Here is a 14,735-nt window from a genome sequence, read left to right on the forward strand (position 1 = left end):
AAAAAAAAGGATTAACTTGCATGAAGCTATTATTTACTTTAAATGCTTAGGACTTTAAAAAAAAAAAAAAAAAAGAAAGGACTAAGATGACTGGACTGAAAGGCAAATGACTTACCCTTCCTGAATTTCTAATCTCCTCCTTTATAATACAAATTAAGACCTCCTTGCTTATTTCAAGAAGGTCACTTTGAGCATCAAAGTTTAAACTGTACATAAAAATACTTAGTACTAAGTGTGAAATTCTGTTCCTGTGCAAGGAATTTTAAATAGAAACGAAAATTCATGAAAACAAGGGCCAAGAGGCCTCTTAGAACCCGAATGCTTAGCAGAGAGATAGGCAATGTTAAGTGTGGCTCCTCTCCCACTTCTATTTCTTTTTTCTTTCTTTCTTTTTTTTGGTCTTTTTAGGGCCACACCCCTGGCATATGGAGGTTCCCAGGCTAGGGGTTGAATTGGAGCTGCAGCCACTGGCCTATGCAACAGCCACAGCAGCACCAGATCCGAGCTGTGTCTTTGACCTACACCACAGCTCATGGCAACGCCAGATCTTTAACCCACTAAGCAAGGCTAGGGATCGAACCTGCGTCCTCATGGATGCTAGTCAGATTCATTTCCACTGAGCCATGACAAGAACTCCTCCTCTCCCACTTCTAGGCACTCTTCCTTCCCAAGGGTACCGAAGATACATTCTGGGTGAGAGCGTACATAATTCTCCCCATCTCTCGGCCTAGTTCCTTCATCTTCTAGAACATAAGAAGGAGCTCATCATTCACTTGGGTCACGGTTGCTATGAGACAGCTATGACGTCAAAAAGATTCTCAGTCACATAACAGGAAAGACTAGTAAGTAGACACTCTGATTTAGAGGTGATTAAAATCAAAGACTTAAAAGGGCTTTATGAAACATCTTACTCTTTAGGAGACGAGTATTCAATGGATTTCAAAGCTATGTAATCTCAGAGGAAAAGGGCTAATAAGGAGGAATGTAACTGTACTTACACTTGAAGAAAGATCCTTGGAAGGAGGAACCTGCTCTCTAGTGCTTCTATAAATTCCTTGCACTGTGGTCTCTACAGAGCAGTTATACACACTGACGCCAAGTTAGGGAATTTGAACAGAGGTCATTCCTAGATGACCTTTGTGATCTGACACTAACTTTTTACCTGAATTGTTTATTTACAATCTTGTCTAGAGGACCATCTGACCACCCCTTAGCCCTTCCAGCTCTGAACCTCCACACAAAGATCTCACGTCAACAAAGCAAGCTGCACTTTCCACTGTACAAAGCAAAGTGACTGCCGAGTTTCAGAAGTGACCAGTATCTACAAACAAACACCTACACCTGTTCTTTAATAAAGATCCAATTTTATTTACAAAGCATTAAAGCTTTAGCAAGAAGTACCCAAGGCTAAGTCTCTTCTCGTACAAAACTGCAGAACATTAAAAAAACCAAAATGTCAGGGGCTGGGGCGGGGTGGTGGCAAAAGGGATGAGAATATGCATATATTGTATAAATCGAGAAAACCAGATTTTGGACAGAAGGTTTTAGGAGCTGAAATGGACAGATGGTTTTAGGAGCTGGAAAAAAAAAAAAAATTCCAAAAGCATAAATAATTATTAGGAGCTGCTGCCAGAGCCATTCTGACAGGGCTGAAGTTGATTTTCTCAGTAGCCAGTTTAGGAGGTGGGCAGAGCTTGAACATCCAAATGCACAGGCAGGGGACAGCCAGCTACTCTGCACGTAGAAATAAGGCAGAAACGTCTTGTATCACACGGTTTGCATATGACTGCAGCGTACAGCAGAGAGAGACGAAATGGAAATAACGTCTGCAAAACAAAAACCTGTCTAGCGACCCACCTATCAATCCCAACCACTGCTCTGATAAGAAATACACAGTGAAAATTCACAAAATGCACATCTGAGGAAAAAGCAGTGGCATCTAAAAATATAGACATTTTGCCACTGACTCAGGGAGAACTCTCACTTCAACTACTGAACATTTTGGTACTAAACATGGAATGGAAGTGGCTCTTGCTGATGTGATATTACTTTGATCTCTATGCTAAAATCCTTATCGGCTTGTTTGGCCACCTACCGGAGCATCCGTCAACTGGTAGAAGTTTGCCAATAAGCACAGTGTTTGACTCTCCTTTGAGAATACTGTGGAAATGATGATGCAGATTTAAGCACTTCCAGTCAGCTACTCAGAGAGGCTGGAGAACCCTCTCCACACCCGGTTTTTTCCTTCGGGGATTTTCAGAGAATTTCAAACACCTAATGCACACATCCAGCCAATCTGCTACTTTTTATATAAAGAACAGCAAAAGCAAAAAGTAAAAAATTTTTTAAAAAGCTAAGCAACCTTTCACAGAAAGGAAGTGACTGGAAACATGTAGGAAGGAAAAGGGGCGTCGGACACAGGAGGGTAAATGCAATGGCTGACGGGAAGCTCAGACGTCCACAAGCAATGATAAAAAAAAAAAAAGAAAAGAAAGGTTCCTTGATTTTTAAATTTGAACTGTGTTGTTGCTGCTTTGATTTTGGACGGTTTTATTTCAGTCCTTGCATAGATTCCCCCACCCCAATAAAAAAGAAGCTTGCTAAGAGACACCTCGGTTTGTTTCTGTCTCTGGAAGCCTGTATGGGTAAAACAATATAAACTACTAATGATTCTTTGCTGGAGAGAATGAAACTAGCTATCTTCAAAAACCATGATTAATGAGAATGAACCAATACCAGAGGGAAACATGCAATGAAAAGAAAACAAAGAAAAACCCTGACCCTCTTAGAGCCCAGCTTCTTGAGCAAAATGTTACAGTGTGTTAAAAAAGAGGGGGCCTTTCTCATCTTTCTTTCCTTTTGGGAAATCTGAAATCTTTCAAGCACTTTCTCTTATGCCCATCCTAGGTAACACAATATGGAAATACAGGAGGTATCGGTGAGTGGCTAAGTTTAAAAATGGAAGAAAGAATGTGCAACAGAAGTTTTTCTAGGATGCAGGCAGCAGAATTTCAGATAAGGACAAGTCACTCAAGGACATGCACTGAGGAGGGAAGACAACTAGGAGATAGGAGATGACAGGCCGAAATGCTGCTGGGTACAGGAAAGATAGACGAGCAAAACAGGAATCTCTTCTCCAGCAACATAACAAGCATTAAAGTTTAAATGAGTCAAAACTCCTGTTTGATGTCTTCACAAATCCTCATTCCTGAGAGCCTATTTGGACTTATGCTTGAAAGGGAAGGGACGTATACTCTTCTTCCATAATTCGCTTCTTCATTTCAAACATAAAATTCACTCCTTCCACCTCCTGGGTGGAAGACAAGAGGCCTTTGTCTTAAAGTCAATCTCAAACCACTGACCACAGTGTCCAGAGGCCACACGACGGCAGAGCAGAGAAGAACGAAGAACTTCAAAGGTGTTCATAACAGTTCTGAGATTGCTCCCCCTGCTAAAGAGATAGAAATAAAAAGACTTTGTTTAGCATCAACTTAGACCATTACTCTCCAGAACAGAAACACTGATGGAGGCTGGATGACGCGTGACAAGCACACATGGGCTAAGAATTCCCCCCCTTTCACTTAAAACCAACTCCAACTCCCAATTACTCTTTGCTGAAGCAACAAGGAGTCCAAATCCCAAGCCCCCACCCGAGTAATGCTCTCAGCACTGCCTCAAAAGGGGGAAAAAAAGGCAAAATGATCAGAGTTCTACACATTTTCCCAGTTGCTAACCATTCTCCAAATAAAGCTCTCTATTCTAAAGAGTGCAGTAAGCAGAAGAAAGGAGACCGTAGGGTAGTGCATCTTCCAATCTTTCGTATGTTAGACTCTTTCATCACTGAATGATTAACAGTGAGCATCGAACCCTTTTCAAAACACCCCCGGTTCCTCAAGTGACACACTCAGCACCTCAGAATCCCAAATATGGTGACATGCTAATGAAAACTGTCGGCATTTCTAGGCACCAACAACAGATCGATGAATAAAATCCTAAATAATAAAATCAAAGGAACACTTCCCTGATTACTCCATAGAAGCTGTTCAATCTCTGAGGGACATCCTTAAATGGGCTGCTGTGAAATATTAACTAGGAAGTGTAAAACGAGAACAAGGTGAAGAAAGTCCTCCCAGGCTCATCTGGAACGGGGAAGAACTTGCCACCTGAAGGTAAAATGGTTACAAATAACTGCCCAGGTCATGAAAGAAAAGAACCTGTTCATAAACTTTGCTTTTAACCTGATTTCTTTCGGTTCGAGCACAGATGAAAACGGGCAATAAAAATAAACTCCAATTTGCCTGAGACTAGACCGAAATTGTAAGACACAAAACTCTCCTGGATGCTACCTGTCAAAAATCAAATTGAAACTTTATGTACAGTTCAGTAAGATAAAAAAGTATACTTCAGCATCTGTTTTTCAGGTCTCAACATAAAACATAATTAACCTCTTGGGTGGATTTTTTTTTTAAAAATCTTGAAATGAAACCATCTATTCCACAGGACTCAACCATGCCTTTAACACTTTAAGGCTGGTTTCCCTGATGGTTTTTACCGGTACTCTGACCAATTTGGTTTTAAGACAGTTTAAAAATGAACACAACACTGACATTTTTCACCTAAATCATGAGAGGAAAAAGTGGCTTGCATTAATAATGGGCACTCAGGATGACTAACGAGCTACATCATATGGATTATCTGAGGTCAGTTGATGTTTCTACATGGCCTTCTTGCCTGTGAACAGACCAGAAACAAAGCTTGTTGATGCACCAGACAACAAACCAATGCCCAAGCAAGCAAGTCTTCGCACAAGATAAGATACACAGAAAACAGCAACAAAGCAGAAGACCTCCAGGTTACTTAAACATCTGCCCCAAGGACAGATGTTATTTGGCTGCAACATGGTGGGAATCTCTACTAATACAAAGTTAAGACAAAGTCAGTTCATGGTGACTAGCTGGTATTGCTACTTCCCAAAAGCAGCTAAGCCAGGGTGGCCTAAGAAAACTCTGGATATTAATTTTCAAATATTACCTTAATCAGCTAAAAAGACCACATCAAATGAGAAAGAATATCCACTAGCCATCTAAAAATCTGATTTTGGCAGGAGTTCATAAATTAGTCTTTGAGAGACTGACCATTTTTTAAGAAGGAAGGGGGAATTCCTGTCATGGCTCAGCGGGAACAAATCTGACTAGTATCCAAGAGGACGCAGGTTCAGTCACTAGCCTCGCTCAGTGGGTTAAGGATCCAGAGTTGCTGTGAGCTGTGGTGTAGGCTGGCAGGTACAGCTCTGATTCGACCCCTAGCCTGGGAACCCTCATATGCCACAGATATGGCCCTAAAAAGACCAAAAATAAAAGATAAAAGGGAGGAAGATGGAAGCCTACCACCAACCATTTAAAACAATCACAGGTTCAGGCAGTGAACAGGATATGGTTCAGAGGCCCAGGATGGTGGGCCAGCACTAGGAGCGCAGTGGTGCGGCCAGAAGCACGGAAAACTATGCGGGGGTCTGTCGGTCCCCAGAAGTAGCACTTCTGCTCTCTTTGGCCTCTGCCACCTTTGACAGGTACAGACTGCCCCGTTCATGCCCACCATCCCACAAGGCCTTTAACCATGTATGTGACAGACCACAACTTGGTCACACCTGCTACTGACAGTGTTCACTGCCAATGAGCCCCAGTTCTTGGGCAATCCTTGAGCAGTCACAGGGCAACCAGGACACTGGTGGTTCTGCTCACATCTCAAGTTTCTACCCTGAGGACTGTCTCTAGAGAGTATCTGATAAGGTAACCAGGGGGGGATCTGATAGATGGTGCTTTGTCAGTCTAGACTTTCTGAAAGGTCCCCAGCTCAGAGCTACCCTCACCAGGCTTCACTGATGGGTCATCACTCATCACAGAATGTGAGTCTTCATAGATGTGGGTCCACTGGTACTGTCCAATACTGATGAGCTGTTTGATAGGGAAGACTTTTCTACAGCCCCAGATTCCAGATGGCTAGATTATTCCTGTGGTGGTCTATGGGTCTTCAACTGTCCCCTGAAATGCATAATCTCCTGTTGCAACATGCAGCAGACTACATCATCTTTGTCAGGGCTAATCAGGGCTTAGCGAACAGTTTCTTCAGTAACCATCAATTGCACATATTAACAACAGTCAGCATTTATCTAACTTGAGCAGTAAAACAGCCTACACCTAGAATCCTGTCTTCAATTTGGCTCTTATGCAAAAGTAGGGCATCCCTGAGGAGGAGAGGCGCACGAAGCACTGAATCTACAGCTATACCCATCAGAATGAACAGATCTCTGGAGACGGTTCAACCTCAGGCATTCAGGACTGGGATTCATGTCTTATTGTCTGGTAGAACATCCACGAGGACAGCATGCTGCTTTGTACTGAAAATCTCCAAGGTGTAGAAGAACATGAGATATAAAGAGTTTTTGAAGCCACATGAAAACCAACAGCATGTGTCAGCCTGCCTCTGTCGTCTCTGGGTCCTCTAAGCTGAACATGGTATTACATGAAGCCCCACCTTTGGCCAGAGAATCCCACACAAAAGATGACAGGTGGACTGGAAAGTGAACAGGGGGTCCTGAAACTGAGATTTCTGATGGCATTATGGGATACTCAGTTTCACCACTCTCCCCCAGATTCACAGCCTTCACAAAGATCCAAACCACTCTGCAGCTGGTGGGAAAAAGTAGGTGCAGCCCTTTTGACGAAGTCTTGGGACTAAAACAATCCTGCCTCCTGTGAGGCTTTTTAATGATCCTGCTCCTCAGTGCACATTGGGGTTTGTTCTGGCTGTTTCAGTTTTGGGGCCTCCCACTCAGGAAAAGGCCAAGGAACCAAGGCTGGAGAAGAAAGGAGAAAATGGGAAGAAGGAAGTACAGATTACACGGGGAAGTATGCGATGTGCACCCCCACGAGAGGCTGGGATAATGTCTGCAGCAAGCTACGCAGTTGTTTTGTCTGTGTGTTCTCAGAAAGCACATCATCATTCTGGCCTTCTTATGGAAAAGGCTCCTCTAGTCCTTTTCAAGAGTGATGCCGTTAAAATAGGTGCCTCTATGAGTTGGCTGACCAAATCAAGTGCCTGATAAAGATGAGGTAGAAAGTAAAAATCCAGTCTGAAGCACCCTATTTCAAGACACAAGTTCTAGTCTTTAATGAGGTCGGTACCTCTTCCAATCTTCTCCGCTAAGAAGGCCCCTGATTATGATACCCACTTCTAGAAGGAGCTTGAAATGCTGACTTGCATAAACACCAAAAATATTTATTTTAGATAAAGCTCAGTATTTCAATGTGATATTTTGATAACTTCAGGGAAAAAAAAGTCCATTCCTTTAGGGATATGTCAACTTTTCAACTTTTTTTTTTTTTGGCCTTTTTGTCATTTCTAGGGCTGCTCCCGTGGCACATGGAGGTTCCTAGGCTAGGGGTCTAATCGGAGCTGTAGCGCCAGCCTACACCAGAGCCACAGCAACGGGGGATCCGAGCCACGTCTGCAACCTATACCACAGCTCACGGCAACGCTGGATCCTCAACCCACTGAGCGAGGCCAGGGATCGAACCTGCAACCTCATGGTTCCCAGTCAGATTCGTTAAACACTGAGCCACAACGTGAATCCTAATTTTTTTTTTTTTATTTCTTTTTCTTTTTAGGGCTGCATCTATGGCATATGGAAGCTCCCAGCCTAGGAGCTGAATTGGAGCTGTAGCTGCCAGTCTATGCCACATCCATAGCAATGCTAGATTCAAAATGCATCGACAACCTATGCCACAGCTTGTGGCAACGCCAGATCCTTAACCCACTGAGTGAGGCCAGGGATCGAACCCCATATCCTCATGGATACTAGTCACCGAGCCACAATGGAAACTTCAATTTTTTTTTTCTTTTTAAATGGCCTTGGCCTATGGAAGTTTCCAGGCCAGGGACTAAATTTGAGCGCAGCTGTGGCAACATGGGATCAAACTGAGGCCTCTGCAGCAACCCAAGCCAGTGCAACTGGATTTTTAACCTACTGCACCGTAGTGGGAACGCCTCTATTTAAACTTTAAATTGTTTTTTCTGTCATGGCATCAGCTTATGTAAGTAGTATATTATATAAGGTAGGATTTTTATCTATATTAGTCGATTATTAACCTGCAATCTTTGTTGGCAATGCTCATATAATTCTTCCAGGATTTTGAAAGTGTATCTAAGGATCTGATACTGCCGTGAGCTACCGCCCCAGGCCAGCAGCTGCAGCTCCCATTCAACCCAACCTGGGAACTTCCACATGCTGTGGGTGTGGCCTAAAAAAGCGAAAATAATAACAATAGTAAAAATAGATACTAGGTGGTAACATGCTCAGGGGAGGACTGTTGTTGGGAAAAAATGCTGGTGCTCAGTGGCATGGTGTTGGACTGTGAAAAACATAAAAGCCTAAATCTAGTGAACTTGAGGGGGAATACTCAAAATGATGAGGAACTGACTCTGTTTCAGACCCTCTGTAGAAGAGAATTCATATTCACAATGCTTAACCGACTTAAGGAAGTGTTTTGCATTCCAGTGCATGTCATTGCATTTGGAATAATGCATTTAAATTAAAATTTTAAAGGGGGAAAAAACCCCTAAATACAACCAATGGCATTTTGTCAGTCCTGCCTCTGAATCTACTGACCTAGCAACAGAGAAGTCACAGTATTGTAGTAACTAAAGCAGCACCTACAGATAAAACAAAGTTTCCAAAACCCAACCTCTGAGTAGAAATGGACTATGATTTGATGACTGTTTTCCAACCGAGATGCCATTTAGCCAAGATTTACAAGCATTTTACAGGAAATTCAAACTGTTCTCCATCTCCCAAATCCTCCAGTCAGGTAAAAGTGAGAAAACTCAGTACATTTCAAGAGACTTGGGTGTTAAGAAGTTACACAGTTTCTGTCTCTTTGGTAGTCTCCTCCTGTTTGAAAAAAAAAAACAAAAAAAACAAAAAACACAAACACCTCATCTTCTTCCTTAACATTGACAGTACAACTAACAACTCCACCACTGCTTCTAGACTATTGGGAGAGAAAAAAACAAAAACAAAAACACCACCTCTCGGATTCGAACAATTTGAAGAGAGAGAGAAAAAAAAAAGATGCTACAGTTAAACAGTCAGGGGCTATATGAAGAAGCTCATATTTCTGCTTATCTGTCTGAGACAAAACAAAAACATAGGAGCAAACATAGATGCGAAAATGAATTAAAAACCAGGGGTTCTTTTGGGGTCATGGATTCCTACAGGAATCCAGTGACATGTACAGGCATCTTCCCTACAAAAATATTCACACATTATTCTGCATATAAGATCAAGGGAATGGAGAGCCTCTGAAACCTAGTTATGGACCCAAGGTTAAGAGCCACTGAATTAAGCCAAATCTAGTTTAGCCTGCCCTTATAAGCAGCTTTAACTCAGAGATTATTTGCCACTGGGAAAAAAGGAAGGAAGGGAGGAAAAAAATGCTGCAGTGAAACGGAGTCAGGGGCTGTACAAAGCAAGGCCACGAAGCAAGCCAGACAGTGCTCCCAATGTGTCCTTACCTGTCAAGGGCTGGCTGAGCTCCGCCTGCACTTTACCCTTCGCTGATCCTTCCAGAGGTAAACCTCTGTCCCCTTTGTAGAGTTTCGGTTTAAATGGAGAATCTTTCTCTTTACCTTTTGATCCTTTAGGCCGGCCTGCTTGCTTCTTCTTGGATTTGCCATCCCCCTTCACACCCAGTAGTGGATGGACTTCTGTAAAAGGACAAATAGGCATGGGAAGGAATCCACACATCACCCAACCGAGCACGCGCCAAGCCATCTATCCACGGGCAAAGAACTTTGCTCTTGTGTTCCCGGATCCACTAATTCAAGGAGAAAAGTTTTGCTTTGTTTATTAATTCCCAGATCCACTAATACAGGAGAAAAGTTTGCTTTGTTTACTAATTATGAAATGATAAAACAGGGGCCAGGAGTTCCCACTGTGGCTCAGCAGGTTACAAACCCGACTAGTATCCATGAGGATGTGGGTTCGATCCCTGGCCTTGTTCTGTGGGTTAAGATTTAGTGTTGCCACTAGCTGCGACGTAGGTCAAAGATACAGCTAGGATCTTGCGTTGCTGTGGCTGTGGCGCAGGCCAGCAGCTGAAGCTCTGATGTGACCCCTAGCCTGGGAACTTTCCATATGCCACAGGTATGGCCCTAAAAAGCAAAAAAATAAATAAATAAAAAAGAGTGACCATTAAATGTGAAACAGCTGCTTGGCCAAAGAACACACAGGGCCTAGGCGGTTCATCCTAAGCCTATGTGGTTCATACTATGCTATAGCCACTCTAAATGGAAAAGGTAGCTGAGAGATACACTGTTACTTTATCACACAGGCCAGAACAGGAATGCACACATGAACAACAGGCATGTGAGAGCAGAAAGGGAATGGGCTTTGAAACTCCACAGACCAGGGTAAGGATCCAGACTCTTCCATGTGATTAAAGAGGCTTCCACAGCAATGAGGTCCCACTGTACGGCACAGAGAACTATATCCAATCTCTTGGAAGGAAGAAAATATGAGAAAAATAATGTATATATGTGTATGACTGGGTTACTTTGCTGTACAGCAGAAACTGGCACAACATTGTAAATCAACTACCCTTAAAAACAAAACAAGACTTCCAGAGTCAGACTGTAAAAGTAGGCAGGAAGAATGAAGACTGTCCAAGTCTGACTGGTACTTTACCACCGAATGAGAATCTTGGGGAAGAAGTAGGGGAAGAAGATTGGTACTGAAAAAACTCTGAGCCAGACATCAAAAGACTTAAAGTGTTTCCATATGAGGCAAAATACTGAAGGCAGAATCTCCCTACTTTAAGAGAGAAGTGGGCATTCCCGTTGTGGCTCAGCAGTAACAAACCCAACTAGTATCCATGAGGACTTGGGTTCAATCCCTGGCCTTGCTCAGTGGGCTAAGGATCTGGTGTTGCCATGAGCTGTGGTGTAGGTCACAGACACAGCTTGGATCCCTTGTTGCTGTGGCTATGGTGTAGGCCGGCAGCTGTAGCTCTGATTCAACACCTAGCCTGGGAACTTCCATAGCCACAGGTGCAGTCCTAAAAAGACAGAGAGAGAGAGAAGCAAAAGCTGATGACGTTATTACAAAGTTGTAAAGCACTATAAAAAAGACTGATGGGGGAGTTCCCGTTGTTGCTCAGTGGTTAACGAATCCAACTAGGAACTATGAGGACGTGGGTTCAGTTCCTGGCCTCGCTCAGTAGGTTAAGGATCTGGTGTTGCCGTGAGATGTGGTGTAGGTTGCAGACACGGCTCGGATCCTGTGTTGCTGTGGCGTAGGCTGGCAGCTACAGCTCCGAGTAGACCCCTAGCTTGGGAACCTCCAAATGCCGCAGGAGCAGCCACAGAAAAGGCAAAAAGACAAAAAAAAAAGACTGATGGGAAAATTCCTTTAATGGAAAATCACCCAAACAGGAAATTACCAAATTGTGCTGGAGAGTGGAGTGGCGTCTATCAGGTGAAAGAGAGATGATGAGGCTCTTACCATCATTTGGTACTCCTTGCAGTTCAATATTGGTTGTTTTGGGTTTCTTCTTAGGTGGCTGGGACCCATCTGCTGAAGACTGCCTCTTCTTCTCTGAACTAGCCCCTTCATCCATCAGGGAGGTTTGGACTGCATCCGGTGGGGGGCCATAAGGATTTTCTTCTGGGTCTTCTACCTCAGGGGCAATGGGTAAATATAATAGAGCCTTTGAATCTTCCAGCTCTTCATCACTATGTGGAACAGGATCAGAAAAGGGATAGGAAAAAAGAGGAGAAAGTTGCTTAAACCATGAACCCTTCCTCTAAGGCAGAATCACCTATATTAACCATAAGCAACAGGCATGGATCAAGAATGTCAAGAAAGGAGTTCCTATTGTGGTGCAGTGGAAACGAAACCAACCAGTATCCATGAGGATGCTAGTTTGATCCCTGGCCTCGCTCAGTGGATTAAGGATCAGGCACTGCCGTGAGCTATGAGCTGTGGTGTAGGTCGCAGACAGCACTGGGATCCCACATTGCTGTGCCTGTGGTATAGGCCAGCAACTACAGCTCCAATTCGACCCCTAGCCTGGGAACTCCAATATGCTGTGGGTGTGGCCCTAAAAAGGAAAAAAAAAAAAAAAGAAGAAGAAAGAAGAAAAAGAAAGAGAGCCAAGATGAGTAAAAGGACATCAGACTTGATTAATATCATCAGCAGTAGGAGTTCCTGTTGCGGCTCAGTGGTAACAAACCCGATGAGTATCCATGAGGATGTGGGTTCGATCTCTGGCCTCGCTCAGTGGGTTAAGGATCCAGATTGCTGTGACCTGTGGTGTAGGTTGAAAAGACAGCTCAGATCTGGCGTGGCTGTGGCTGTGGCTGTGGCTGGCAGCTGTAGCTGATTTGACCCCTAGCCTGGGAATCTCCATATGCCACAGCCACAACCCTAAAAAAACAAACCAAAAATCATCAGCAGAAAACATAAATGGAATAAACAAATTATTTCAATACGCTTATGAATTTCTGTCAAGGGAGAAAGGAAGGGATGTCTTGTATACCAAAGGAGTTATCTCTTTGAGCTAACAGGTAGATGGGACTGAAGGAACAGCCAGGGGAGTGAGCAGCATACCACCCAAGACTGAGGAGCAGGGGAGCCTCAAGGCTCACAGTCTTTAGCAGTGGCTCACCTGCTACAGAAAGCAGCAATAGGATCCACACTGGTGACATCCACTTCCTCATCCTCTGCAGCATCAGCCCCTGTAGGACACAAACAGCACAGGTGTGAAAAGAAGTGCAAAATGACTTTTTACATGCAGCTGATGGTTTTCATAAACTAAAATCCAGGAGGACCAAAAGAGGACACCAAATAGTTCACACGACTGAGTCACTTAGCAAACGTGTGCTAAATCTCCACCATATGCTAGGCACTGGGAATAGAGCAATGCCCAGGAGAGCTGGGAACAGTTCTTCAGTAAAAGCTTCCTAAGGCTGACTGGGGAGACAGATCCAAACAGATAATTACAGTTCAATACAGTAAGTACTACCGTACAGGTAGGCGCAGCGCAACATGCCAAGGAGAAACAAGTTGCGTGGAAGTTTTTCAGGAAGGCCTCACGACACAGTCTGGTAATAGCAATACAATCCGGAACATCCTGTAGCCCTGATGGTCTTCCTAAGACACCATGAGGCATGTTAAGTTATCCAGTATCACCACAGAAGGACTAGCACACTTTCAGGCTGGAGAGAACTAATAACCTCACTCCCAGTTCTCAGATTCCTGGCACCATCCAGTAGCCAGACAGCCAATGACTTGTGGCATTAATCACTCACTGACAGTGCCTACCAGGCATGCTAAGCATCCATATACACAAACCTCAGCCAGAGGTAAAGCTCTGTGTTTAGACGCTATGGGGATATGAAGTCAAATCTTTATTCTCATGGAGCTTCCTATCTAGACGTTCAGAAGCCGAGAGATAAAAACAGTAAGCATCACAATGATCATCGTAATAGCAAATAACACGTAAATGCTCATTATGGCCTAGACTACAGTTGAGTGCTTCCCCCACAAACCCTGAAAGGTGGGTTCTATTACTACACCCCTCTTTTTTTAATCCTTTTGCCATTTCTTGGGCCACTCTCGTGGCATGTGGAGGTTCCCAGGCTAGGGGTCCAATCGGAGCCGTAGCCACTGGCCTACACCACAGCCACAGCAACGTGGGATCCGAGCCGCGTCTACGACCTACACCACAGCTCACGGCAACGCCGGATCCTTAACCCACTGAGCAAGGCCAGGGATCGAACCCGCAAGCTCATGGTTCCTAGTTGGATTCATTAACCACTGTGCCACGGCAGAAACTCCCCCCAATTTTTTTTTATATGTAAGGAAGTTCAGGCTTAAAGAATAAATATTCTGCCCGAGGCAGACGGGCTCCAGTGGCAATACCCGACACCAGCTAAACACCTGGAGTGTGTGGGTGGCATGGTTAGGTGCTGCATGCAAATCCTCATGTAATCAATGGTAATTAGTCAGGAAATACAAAGCAAAATGTTAAAGAGTTGCTTCAGTCCTAGTAATGCCCATGTTAAGCCCTTAGTTAATGCCTTACAAAGAAAGATTCCGGAAACACTGTCAAAACTTTAAGTTTAGGGGGGAAAAATCATTTTAGACCAAGTGCTGAAGTAAATTTTCCACACAGATTTGATGACTACTGAGTAAAACAATCATTTTTCCTTTCGGAAGTACTGTTTGCAGTTGAGAAATATTACCTGTCTGTTCAGGTTCACTCTTATCTTCATCTTCAATATCAAACTCTGATTCCCTTTCTTCATATTCTACATTTTCATCCAATTCTTTGAAGTCTGGTGCAAATGCACTCCAATTTTCCTAGGCCACAAACAAAATATACTACTTAACCACCTGAGAAAGTAACAATCTACAATCTAGACATTAATGATATCAACAAAAAGATTGGAACATGAAAAGGACTCAAAATTCTGAGATCAAACTTGGCAAATAAAAATTAGGTATCTTATAGGTTTTACTATCTTAAGGTATTTCCTATCTTAAACATTCCAAGTTATTAACTATAGTTCTTTCATACAAATATTAAAGAAGGCGGTTAAGACATAATTTTGAGGTAAAACGTTAGGATTTCTTATGTGTACACTGATTACAAATGTAATTAAAGGTGTTCAAA

General features: G+C 43.4%; 1 protein-coding gene across 2 annotated transcripts in view; it reads right to left on the reverse strand.

The window, feature by feature from the left end:
* Positions 1-1,344: 1,344 nt before the first annotated feature.
* RBBP5 (RB binding protein 5, histone lysine methyltransferase complex subunit) overlaps positions 1,345-14,735 on the reverse strand; it is a 38,659-nt gene continuing 25,268 nt past the window's right edge. Inside the window, exons 10-14 of one of the 2 annotated variants that reach the window (XM_047752438.1) lie at positions 14,305-14,422; positions 12,726-12,795; positions 11,561-11,790; positions 9,688-9,765; positions 1,345-3,451 (exon numbers count right to left, since the gene is read on the reverse strand). In XM_047752438.1, coding sequence (XP_047608394.1) covers positions 3,423-3,451; positions 9,688-9,765; positions 11,561-11,790; positions 12,726-12,795; positions 14,305-14,422 — 525 coding nt within the window. In that variant the 3' untranslated portion in view covers positions 1,345-3,422. Of the gene's footprint in view, positions 3,452-9,573; positions 9,766-11,560; positions 11,791-12,725; positions 12,796-14,304; positions 14,423-14,735 lie in introns of both variants that reach the window. The other variant, XM_047752437.1, reaches the window with a different exon arrangement.

The sequence above is a fragment of the Phacochoerus africanus genome, chromosome 11 (genome assembly GCF_016906955.1).
Source record: "Phacochoerus africanus isolate WHEZ1 chromosome 11, ROS_Pafr_v1, whole genome shotgun sequence".
NCBI classification, from domain to species: Eukaryota; Metazoa; Chordata; class Mammalia; order Artiodactyla; family Suidae; genus Phacochoerus; species Phacochoerus africanus.